The sequence below is a fragment of the Anguilla anguilla genome, chromosome 7 (genome assembly GCF_013347855.1).
Source record: "Anguilla anguilla isolate fAngAng1 chromosome 7, fAngAng1.pri, whole genome shotgun sequence".
Classification (NCBI taxonomy): Eukaryota; Metazoa; Chordata; class Actinopteri; order Anguilliformes; family Anguillidae; genus Anguilla; species Anguilla anguilla.
Genome location: NC_049207.1, coordinates 25,741,911 through 25,754,536, shown reverse-complemented (window position 1 = coordinate 25,754,536; position 12,626 = coordinate 25,741,911). Strand labels below are relative to the sequence as shown.

The 12,626-nt window shown below is 42.0% G+C and overlaps 1 protein-coding gene across 4 annotated transcripts in view; it reads right to left on the bottom strand.

Moving 5' to 3' along the window:
- Nucleotides 1–9,392: 9,392 nt before the first annotated feature.
- Nucleotides 9,393–12,626, bottom strand: part of LOC118231624 (serine/threonine-protein phosphatase 2B catalytic subunit alpha isoform) — a 121,776-nt gene continuing 118,542 nt past the window's right edge. For all 4 annotated transcript variants that reach the window (XM_035425637.1, XM_035425639.1, XM_035425638.1 and 1 more), the window contains one exon: nt 9,393–11,223. In XM_035425637.1, coding sequence (XP_035281528.1) covers nt 11,027–11,223 — 197 coding nt within the window. In that variant the 3' untranslated portion in view covers nt 9,393–11,026. The remainder of the gene's footprint in view (nt 11,224–12,626) is intronic.

Here is a 12,626-nt window from a genome sequence, read left to right as displayed (position 1 = left end):
CACCATGCAGAAAAAACACACTCCAGAGTACTTAACGTTGATATAATTATATTTCATAATTATACCAATTACACTTCATGAAACATAGTTTTTCTTCCGTATGAGCTTCTATGCACTTTTGAACACAGGCCCCGTTGATTGTGCAGAGATGGTGAACATCCATAGATGTTACAGGGGTGAGCAGTCTTTCATGTGATGAGTACATCTGCTAAAAATTGCACTGTGTTGTTATTGCTGCTTAACCTAGCAGGGAAAATGTGTGCCAGCAAGCGTTTATTAATGCATCATGCTAAATGCCTAGCTTTGCACAGTCATTTTGTTCAGCATTATTTCTTTCATTATGGTTCAGCGGGATCTGCCTGCTCATCCACAGGCTCTCAAGATGGCAAACCTGTACCCCCAGCAATTTTATATCTCCTATATGTCACACAGAGAGATTTGAGAGCTCGTCCTTGCCCTGCTTGGTCAGGCATAAAAAAAATGAAAGACGAATAACTCCAGGGCAACCGTTTAAATATCAAAATTGCACTCTACATCATGACCTTTTTAGAATGTTATCTTTATTTACTGATACCAATGTCTAATACTGTGACAGCTTCATGATATATGCTACATGAGGCCAGGGAGTGCTAGCAGGTATTGCTGGATGATGTGGCTTAAAAAGCACGACCTTGATTCTTTGATTGCCCTTTCCATTAGCAATCAAGAAGACCTTTCTCCTTTCTTCACATTGTTAGCGCGGCCAACTTCCTGTCCGACCCCGTGTGACAGGAAGGACTGTAAACCCCCCCTTGAAAAACACTCCAGTGATTACAAAGCCAGGTGACTATTGTTCTGAGTTGTTATGCAGCAAAAAAACAAAACAAGAAACAGAATAATAAAGAGAAACAAGAAACAATAAGAAGAACCACCGTGTGCATTCTAAGGAAAGTTAAGAGATAAAAAAACACCTGAGAGAGTGCTGTTGGAGAGAGTGCCTGCACCACTCGACCTCATGAGGTGTTTGCTTTGAACGAGCTAGCACAATTCATGGAAGGAGTGCTTCCCTTCCATACAGCATGACTAGGCAACAGCCGATAAGGCCGTACCCAGCATTGGAATCCTAGTCAACAGGACCCTTATCCATCCATGGACAATGCGTCATGCATTGCATATGATGCATATGATGCATGCATGCATCATAATTGTTTAATTGTGGCACTTCCTGGGCTTTGATTACGGTGGGGGATTTGTGCAGCGAGGTTGGAGACTCGGGGCTGATGATGTGTGTAATCAGAGATTCCGCTGCAGCTGTGATGCTGCAGCCGCGATTGGCTACCCCAGGGATGTGCCAGCTCAACCACTGGTCGGATTACTCGAGGACAGTGTTGAAAGAGCGACATGTTCGGCACGCTCCTCTCACTATTCAGCCACTTCCCTCTGTGTCATAGTTTATGTTTGATTCAGCAGTTTGATTTGCTGGCTTCAGAACAGACCCCGCCTTCTATGAGTTGATGTGATTGGTTAGAAAATATTTACACTGCAGCCTGAGGATGTTTAGTGCTGTACAATGTTCAATGGCTGACTGAACCCCCCCACTAGCATGAGCAGAAACTATGACTGTTTTCAGTTGCAAACCGATGACCTGTGGACCTATGGATGACCATTTGGTCTGAGTCTTGGCTTCTTTGACTTTTAGTTTAAAATTTTAAATGCTCATTCCCTTTCTTTCTGTCGAGTTTGGGTTACCCGATACCCCTTGACTTTTTCTAGCAGTCTTTGCATCTCATCTCAGTAGATTCTATGCCACGCTAGTTGAATAGCTTCACCATGATGGCTGCATCTGGTAACCAAGTCTGAAATGGATTCTAGCTCCTTTTGGAACACTGTTACCGACTATGAAGTGTTGCCTCAGCAAACAAGCATACAGCGGCCTATTAACGGCCCACTGTTAGCAAGGCGTTGGTCAGCCGACATTTTTTAAATAGGCACTACAGCGGCCTGCCAGTAGTCATTTGAGGTCAGGCAGTTGACATGAGGATCAGCTGTTAAGAGAATCAGAAATAGTTGATGAGGGGTCCTGTCCCCAGTAAGCTGCCATAGCGGGGATTTGCAGAACGCTTGCTGACCATCAGTTGGCATCCGGGATGGCACGACACACGCTTGCTAATCAGTACCAGGAGTTACTGCTGCTCTTGGTGAGCCTTTTTTTAAAGAAATACGCTAATGCACTTTGTATTTGTAAGCTGTTCCGGATAAGAGAGTCTGCTAAATGAATGGGATGCATGTGGACACCATGGCAAAGGCTATTTGATAGGCTTTCCTCAGCCCAGCCCCTGTTAGGAGGAGATGGGGCTGTATCTTCGGTGTGCAGCAGCTCAGGAGCTGGAATAAACCACAGAGTAAGAATCACAGTGAGAGGAGAAGCGCCCTCCACCCTGTCTGCATCTGGGAGGACTGCAATGTTCTAAAGGGGAAACGTGAAGATGTAAGAGTGATGGAAACGATACACACGTGTGCGTATGCACATGTGCACACACACACACACACACACACGCACAAACAGCACATATTTAACTCATCCATACACTCAAAAAATGAAAAATCATTACAAGTCAGATTACTTAATTTTTTTCTGTTTGAATTAATTAATATTTATTCTACTGTGTATGTTTCTACTTCTACCTTATTTCCTGGGGGCAGCAAGGTTGGTAGCACTCTGGCACTTGACTTTGACTGATTAAATACATGTAAAAGTATAGTGAATTTCAAGAAGGTGCTGGGTTTGAATCCCGGTCTGGGCCTCTCTGCGTGGATTTCTACCCGTGTCCACGTGGGTTTCCTCCGGGTACTCAACTTTCATGCATGTAGGCTAATCGGAGACTCTAAATTGCCCATAGGTATGAGTATGTGAGTCATTGGTGTAATGGAAGAAGAAGCCACAGCACACGGCTCTTGTAAAGCCCTACAGACTTAGGTAAAAATATCACATTTGCAAATACAAATTACTGGTCTAAATGTAGATTTTCTGTAATTTGCTTCTTAGGTTTCAGCTACATGAAGATATTATTAATGGATAGCCTATTGTTATCGTTTTTATATATTGTGTGGTGTTACCACTCAAGACATGAAATCCATTATTTGAAGCTAATGCTTTGGTTTCGAACGTTCACAAAAAACAAACAGTAGTGTGAAACACATAAATTTTGGATTATTGTATTAATTTAATGAGACATTTATAAGTTATATTCTTCACTAATTATAGAGCTCTTACCATTAATTGTGTAAATGTGTAAACAAAGCATATAGAAATTAAAGGATCAATTGCAGTGTGCTTAGCTGGAGTTTAAACCTCAAGTTTAAACCAACCGCAGAACTGCATTACAATTGGAACGGCTCAACCTCATTTCACAGATTTGGATCATTATTTCAGTAACAGTTTGTCTGTAAAAACAGTTACTTTTTTTTTTTTACAGTGGTACCAAATGTGATTTGCACATTTGCTTATGCAGGCTGCTTACATTTGAAAATATGGGTGCATGCAATATTGTTAAAAAATTTGTACCATGTAGAAATCAGTGTTTTAAACATAGATGAAGTACATTGAACTTACACACAGAGATTAGTTTTGTATTACCTAAAATAAATGTCATTTTTAAGTAATACAAACAACTGAGCATGCTTAATAAAAGCCAGTTTGATCAACAAGAGAAAGTTTAAATAATCTGTTTGAGTCACAAATATTACATGAACACGTTTAATAAAATTGTGTTTTATTAACAAGGGAAGTTGTCTAGTTAATCTGTTGAAGTCACTTACACTTAATATACAAATAATTAATTAAAGTAAATCCAACAATTGATTTTTCAGAGTTTATGTATCACATTCCATGAGTTGAGATTCAGCGCTGGAACAGATCTCTGCTGAGGTGGGGGAAGTGACTTAGCGTTTTTTTACACTCATCCGCACGGAGCTTCCTGAACAATGGTCTCTTCCATTCATGGTCTCCACTCCTGAGCTGAAGATTGGTATCAATACATGGGCTTGCCTCTGACTAATACCTCAGCCATCATGTTTGTGTGTAAACTAATTAAACCGATTCCTCATCAGTCTGAGTCACCAGAAGGAAGGAGGCACTTATGCGATGTGCCACTGACAAATTTCACACATTCCACAGCACGGCCACCAGGGCTCTGCTTATTGTGTAAAAGAGAGATTTATATGGATATAGACTGATTTGCATTTGATTTAGCTTTTATTACCTAACTTATTACTTTGTGTACAATGAGTGTAGGCTGGAAACGAACTGGAGTTTGTTCTTTATGTCGTATAATAAATTGCAATTAAAAAAAAAATTGGAGTTCATATAGGACATCACAATATGGCAAGAAACAAAACAAATTTTTCAAAGGTTCAATTGTCTGTCCATCCATCCATTGTCTATACCCACTTATCCTGGGCATGGTCACGGGGGGTGCTGTAGCCTATCCCAGTGTGCATTGGGCAAGAGGCAGGAATACACCCTGGACAGGCTGCCAATCTATCATAGGGCACACACACCATTCACTGACACACTCATACCTATTGGCAATTTGGAGTCTCCAATTAACCTACCAGCATGTCTTTGGACTGTGGGAGGAAACTGGAGTACCTAGAGGAAACCCACCCAGACACAGGGAGAACATGCAAACTCCACACAGAAAGGTTTTAAACTCAGTACCTCCTTGCTGCGAGGCAACAGTGCTACCCACTGCCCCACCTCCATTGGTGGATGGAGGCTGTCCATGGCTGCGCCATTGGCAGATGAAGCCTATGCCTGGTTGTAGCATTGGCGGAGGGAGGCTGTTCTTGTCTATAGTGTTAGTAGATGGAAGCTGTTCTGGGCAGGGGTTGGTAGGGGGCGGCTATTCTTGACTGTAGTCTTAGTGGATGGAAGCTGTTTTTGACTGTAGTCTTAGTGGATGAAAGCTGTTCTTGACTGTAGTGTTAGTGGATGGAGGCTGTTCCTGACTGTAGTCTTAGTGGATGTAAGCTGTTTTTGACTGTAGTCTTAGTAGATGAAAGCTGTTCTTGACTGTAGTGTTTGTGGATGGAGGCTGTTCCTGACTGTAGTCTTAGTGGATGGAAGCTGTTCTTGACTGTAGTGTTTGTGGATGGAGGCTGTTCCTGACTGTAGTCTTAGTGGATAGAAGCTGTTCTTGACAGGCTTTGGTGGAGGGAGGCTGACTGTTTCAGGTCACTGGAGTGCTAATGTGTGGAGGTCAGGACCAAAGCTTCCTGTCTAATGTACAAAAAAGGCAGGCAGACCGGAGGAGCACTCACCTACAGGAAGGAAGAGTATCTTGTGCGCTTCTATATCGAGTCATACCCAAGAGGATGTGCTGCAGAGGATGTACAGTTGTTCCTCGTGCCCTTTTTTTTTTTTACATTTTACATATGCTAATTCACATTTTTATATTATATTTCACATTTGGTATCACACATAAGGACATATTGTTAATTTTAATAGCAATGGCCTGTAAGCAAAGTTATTTTCTTTTTCATAGGAAGCTTTATGATTATTTATGCTTTTTTATTGAATGTACTTTTGCCTTTGTGTTGTTCTAGTCTATTACTGCTCTGTACTTTGTCATATTTGCATGGTTTTTGAAGACCTTGACAAGCTGCTGTAACAGCCAATGGGGACCCAGCTAAAGAAATATCAATGTGTCACTTCTGGGGTTTATGAGGGAAATCCTCAAACGTACTGATTGAGCAGCTGTTTGAAAGTGAATGCAAACAATTGGCAGACTGCTTCAACGGAGGACAATCTGCTATCTGTTAAGACACTGTTCCAGTGTGTGGATAGGCCCCACGGTTTGGTATCTGTTCAGGCACTGCTCCAGTGTGTGGATAGGCCCCATGATTAGGTATCTGCTAAGGCACTGTTCCAGTGTGTGGATGGGCCCCATGGTCTAGTATCTGCTAATGCACTGTTCCTGTGCGGATGGGTCCCAGCCACACACTCTATTTTGTAGCAGTGAGAGAATTACTTTTGACTGGGAATTTGAAACTGGGAGAAAGTAATCTTTGGACTACAAGTTGTTTTTTTAAAATCTTGTCTGATTGTACTTTAATTGTATAGATAGGTCTACTGTGGACACAACATTGACTTCAAGAGAAACCACACTAAAATGTTTGCTTTCCTTTACTCCCCACATTCTCCTGGCAGGAAGCTTTTAATCAAAATGGAGCGATTTGAATGAGATTGAATTACTAAAAAGACGTAAAGTTGAGCCCTCCGTGGAACTGCAGAAGCCATGGGGAGCCACGGAGATACACAGAATACGTCTCAACCGCTATCTCTGCAGACCTCCGCTTTTTTTTTTTCCTCGCCCGTCCGAGCTGTTTTCATAGGTGTGTCATGCACGCTGATGACCACTCATTGTTTACTTTGGAGTGTTATTGTTAGCAGATTGCGGACATGGAAGTTTACTTCCCCAGGCAAGATTGTGCCAAGCATGTGAAGCTCGCGGAGGTTAAAAAGACGGTCGGACTCTTCAGCGAAGAGCCATTACCAGATGTCACCTCGTCAGCGCCACCCATCTTGTGTTTCGGTAATAAAGGAAAATCGATTTTCACATTTCAGCATAAAAAAAACTATGTGCAGTAATGACTGCATGTACCTGGGTTGCGCTAGCTAATCAGCCCAGGTGCTTAAAGGTGTGTTTCTCTCCGCAGTTCAGGGTCGAGAGCACACACACCGAGAGAGCGTCTGTTTTTGTGTTTCGTTCGGCAGAACACGAAAAGACAAATAAACCGGTCAACTGATAAGTTGGCTAGCAGATCCCAGCAGCGAGCTGAAAAGCTGTGGCTGGGTTTTACATTCTTTGGTCTTTGTTATTTTAGTTGGTTGTTTCAGTTTATTATTTTCGCCTGGAACACGTGAGGGGGAAAGGGTGAAGGTGTTTATGTGTTTTCTTGTTTGTGTGGGTGTGCTCTCTCTCTCCATACGGCAACCAACAATGCACACCCGGAACTGCCGCATCTCCCTCCCAGACGTGTCACACCAGCACGTGACACATATATTCCTTTAAAATCCCCATCTGGCGACCCAGCATGCACTGCTGAGCTTGACTCCCGGACTGTGCAGGAACACACCTTGGTTTGTTCAATATCTCAACTTTCTAGACTTTAAACAAACCATATATATATACATATATCTCTACTTTCTGTAGGTTTTCAGAAAATCAATGGGGAAGCGAACTTCAAAAAGTTCAAATCCCCAGTTTTGTTTGTGCAATGTTTTCCTTTTCTATTTATCAAAAGTTTCGTAATAAGACAAAAGGCTTTTCACAGAGCTAGATTTTGTTATCACGTTTTTTATCATTGTGCACTTATGTACGCTCTTGACTGCAGATAAAATGTCTAGCCTAGTTGGGCTGAATGAGCTGTGGTTGTCACCAAACAATCGCATGCTCATATATGCATTCGATCCCGCGTCGATTTGGCTGTTTGGACAAAGCCTCACCTCTGGAATCTCTCTGGAGAAGTTGGCCCAGCTCCTTCCCAAATGTGGAGGTGCGGAACCTCCCAAAAACAGGATGCGAAACGAACCGCTTCCTTCCAGCAGCCATTGTGATACGTGTACACAGAGCCGCTCGAACGGGACTGGTGACATTTCCTGACAAACACGGCTATGGCTCCCCCCCCCCCCCCCCCCCAGTTTGGACCCCGCCCTGCCAAGAGCTGCCAGGAGCCATGGAACGAGTTCAAGAAAAAATGCGAGAGGGGGCGGCTGGGGTGGGGGGATCTGCAGGGCAGCCCTCTACAGAACGTTTAGAGGAGCTCCTGTGGAAATCTCATAACCTTCCCACAGTCAGTGCATCACGTCTCCGTAAAAGGGGCGCTGCCCAGAAATGTGCCTAAGCGTGGGTTTTGGGGGAAAAACCGACTGCATCCCAGATCGCATTTACCCCGAGTAAGCCGGGGTACGTGACACACAAAGTGCGATCGCCCCAGCGAAACAGGCTTCCTCTGCTGCAAAAAAAAACAAAACTTATCCGCAGTTTACAGTGAAAACAGCAGCGATTTTCCCACACATTCTCTCTTGCTGGCCTGAGGACAAACATAGTCTGGCGCATTTCAGCAGTTAAAGCAGGACTTTTCCACACTACGCAGGAACAAGGCTGATGGCTTTGTAATGTTCAGAAAACCAAATAGCCTGTCCACCAACCACAATTGAGGCGTGGCTCTCAAAAAAATTGACATATATATCTTCATATATGATGAAAACTGACGTCAGCCTGATGCGGTGTGTGTGGATTCAAGGAGCAATGCAAACTAACGGGAGACCAAACACTAAGGATCCTATAAGAAAGTGATTTCTAGAAATGGATTACATTTCTCCAATGTGTATTCACATCTTCCCTAGTTCCTAACCAGAAAAAAAAGACACATTTATCTGAGTTTATTTAATGGCTTTCCCTAAAGGTAGGGTGGGTGTGCCATTGAGAAAAACATCTTCAGAAAATAACAGAAAGTGATTAATTTGTTTGGATAATGTTACACTTGTTTTTCAAGAGGCTATTCAAAGAACCTCTGATTGCGTTCCAATAGAAACATCTCACACTCTAGCACTGCTAATCCTGTTTTCCCCACAGCTGCGATAGCTATTAAGATATTAGACTATAAATCTACAACACTGGAGGTTAAAATAAAGCTTTATCTCAGTCTGCCACAGTGAAAGGGGGCTTTAGCACTGGCCTCTTATAAATGACGTCACTTCTTTTATTTAAAATCATGCCTGACCAATAGCATCGCTACTGAACAAAGACTCCACCTCCCAGCATTGTCTCCTGCAAGGTTTCACCATCAGTTAATGAATTAAGAACATAAAACTACAGACACTGTGGCCCTCCAGGACTGGATTTAAACCTGTAGACACTGTGGCCCTCCAGGACTGCAGTTAAACCAGCAGACACCTCCAGGACTGGAGTTAAACCAGCAGATACTGTTGTCCTCCAGGACTGGAGTTAAACCTGCAGACACTGCAGCCCTCCAGGACTGGAGTAAAACCAAAAGACACTGCGGTGCTCCAGAACTGGAGTTAAACCTGCAGATATAATACTGCAGCTCTACAGGATTGGAATTTAACACCTCTGCAAAACGGGACAACATTTAAAAATCATTAAAGGCATTAATTGTTGCTTAACTCCAGCTGTGTGTACCTTTATTGATAAAATGGTCTTGGTTGAAGGGATGTTTTCCGAGATAGCGTATTTCCCAAGAGAAATATTTCAGAAGAATTAGCACCAGAAGTTGGATCCTACAACATCTTGTCATTTTATTCAGATTTTATTTTCAAGACTGGTGAACTGGGCGTGGGTTGCTTGTGTTTCAGGGGCACAAAAAAGACAACCATTTAGATTGGATATAATTTCATGCACATTTTTATTGAACAGTAATATAAAATACTTTTCATCGCTGCAAGTGCATGCTTTGTCTGCCAACAGTTTTGAAGTCAAATTATAAAAGCAAGGCTTCATGTTGTAGTGAATTACTTGGGCACTTAAACAGGAGTTAAAAAAGATGAATGGAGCTTTTTTCAATTCTATCTTAAAGTATGGAGCAGTTACAAACCTTGTAACTGATATACAAAGCAAGAGATCCAAATAAGAATAATAATCATAGTAATAATAAACTTACACTTTTTTTGTGGCACGTTACGAAACAGAAGGAAAAATGACTAAACCATTATATGACACTAACAGCTATCATGCATTTTGAGTTCCACATGTAACCACAAACTTATCTCACAAGAGTTGCTAAACATGCTAAATCGGACTACGTGTGCAGTTACAAGCTTGTGTTAAAAATATTATGAATCCTCTTCTGTCTTAAATATCTCAATGTTTTACTTACAAAAGAAGGCATGAAGAAATCTCATGGAGCAAATATAGAGAATGCTAGTATACATTTCCAGTATATCTCCACTAAGCCCACTACAGCACCCAAATGGGTCACTGCAGCCACGTTAATTGAATCCATAAATTTACTTAATTTATATTTCATTAATTATAAAACATGCATAGGCAGATTCTTTTAGCTATTCCATTTTCATACAGAATATAGATGCTTTTCCACTGAACCTTTAGTGTTTTTTTTTTGCTCTCTATCTTTAAATGAAAAAAGAGAAAAAGTCGCCACTCATCAATACAGAATTCCAGCAAGCCACAACCGATCATAAAATCTCCCAAAAAAACAAAATGAAACAAAAACAAAATAAATGATAAATGTAAAATTCCAGTTATTAAACTCCAAGAAAGAAAGGTATTCATTGCCAAGCTATTTAGACATTAAACAGAAAAGAGGACCAAAGCACACACCAAATAAACCTGAGGTCAGCATATCTGTACAAAAACCATAAAACTTTCCTTTTTTTTTGGCATTTTAACAATGTTGCAACATTCTTTTAAGACTGCCTAATTTATTTTAGAGCTATTTTCATGATAAGAGTAGCAAAAAAAAAAAGTTATCAATAAATAGTCCTCATTTAGTTTGTACACCCTTATATGTTAAAAACCTTTTTAATGTACTGTCCATTTTTAGTGCTGTATTTTGTAAACGTACAAGTTAGTAAGAAGTTAGACAAAATTTTTCATATCCAGTAACTGAACAAAGGCCTTTGTTACAACAAATCATTTAAGATCTCCCTCTCTCTCCTCTCCCTCTTTCTCCTGGTGCAAATGGATAACCAACCAAATCCCCAACGATTCATAAGAGTTAACCAGCCTTACCTTTTTCTTATTTCTACAAGCATTTTTTTAAAGGCATAACCCAGGGAGACTAGGAAGTGACACATCACCAAATCGTACTTTTTTCATTCATAACCCTAGTCCACGCCATCCTTGTCTCCTTCTCCGTCCTCTCCCACCAAAACCGGATCCCCCCCCCTCCCCCCTCAACCTTGTAGCGAGCTGGGAGGAGGAGAGGACGAGAGCCCCCCACCCCCACCTCCCCCGGGCAGCTTCTCGCTAGCGCCCCCTAGCCTAGCGGCAGGCGCGGATCACTGTATGTTGCTGCTGGGGCCGCCCTTGCCGTCGGTGCCGTTGGTCTCGGAGGACAGGGCCCGGTTGAGCGAGTTCAGGCTGGCGTCGCTGGGCAGGGCATCCCGCCGCGGGGGCATCCGCTCGTTAATGCGATCCAGGCCCTTGGCCTCCTCGAAGCTGCTGATCCGGTGCTGAGGGGAGAAGCCCTTGATGGCTGGAGGAGGAGTGGTGGAGGGGTGGGGCAAGGGGGGCAGAGAGACAGACAGATGGAACAGGGCGTTAAAAAACAATCTCTCGAAACCCACTTTTGTACCCAACTGCCTGCCTGCTCATCTCTGTGGCACTTGTTGCTGAGAGTTTGTTGGGCACAAAACCAAGAAGGAGTGAGGGCTGGGGGGGTGGGTGTGGTTGTTGCTTTGGATGGATCAATGGGAATCACTCTAAGGGTATCAATAATTTTGAGCAAATGCAAACAACGTGTGTAAACTGAAGGCCGTTTTAAATGTAAGTGTCCAAACAACATGTGTAAACGGAAGGCCGTTTTAAATGGGGGGGGGGGGGGGGGGGGGTTGTTCATTAATCAAACAATGTTAATAATACAAAATAATAGACTTTAAACCCATGAGTAAAAATATGAATACATCCTGTGAGTTGAAGTTTCTGTTCTTCCTCTACTAAGCGGTCCACCATTATAAAGCCTCCCTTTCCTAATTACGGGACAGTCTTCAGCATGCAACTCCACTGGGGCCAGGAAATCCAGGAGGGAAAAATAGAGCAAAAAAGAAAGGGAGAGAGAGAAAGAGAGCAGAGCAGCCCTTCAGCTCTGAGGGAATGTACTGTAAGAAGAAGACCTTTCCTTCTCCCCCATCAAATATAGCTTAGCTCTTCCACTGACATCAGCCACTTGTAGAAACAGCACATGAGCTGCATAGAAGTATCATGTCTTACGAGGGTATTTAAAGTTTTAAGAACGATTTAAAGATCCTGCATAGTCATTTTCTATTTGCATTTGAAGTGTTTGTTTAGCCACCAGGTAAAGCTGCATGCTTACTTTTTCCAAATCTATAAATGGGGGAAAAATAAAAATGTCGTTTTGATATCATTTTTAAAACTTGAGCGGGAGGACTGACATGGTGTGTCTGTTCTGTAATGGATATTCACTTCCGATTGGCAGCCCACTAAACAGACAAACTACCGATCGGTTAAATTGTTATGTTGTGAGACCTTCAAGATAAAAAAAAAAAACCTCTGTTAAAATCGCAACTTAATAAGCTTAATATCATAGTATTTATTTTCTGTATTTGTTTATATATATATATATACAACATTCCAAAATTATGATTTTGATTGCAAAGGAAGAAAGATCTGGAGTGACTGTGTGCACACTGATCTTCTTAAATCCTGACGTCTGCATCTTAAAACAGACCAAGAGTACATGATAAACTGCTCTCAGTAAAGTCCAAGAAAACCTCCTAATCTAAATTAATTACTCCATGACTATTATCATCAGATTTAAACAGGCTAAAGGTTACTAAACAGACCTATAAAATATCCACATTATAACAAAAAGCAAAGAAGATCAAGCTAAGGCAAAACATGTTGATGGGATTTTATACA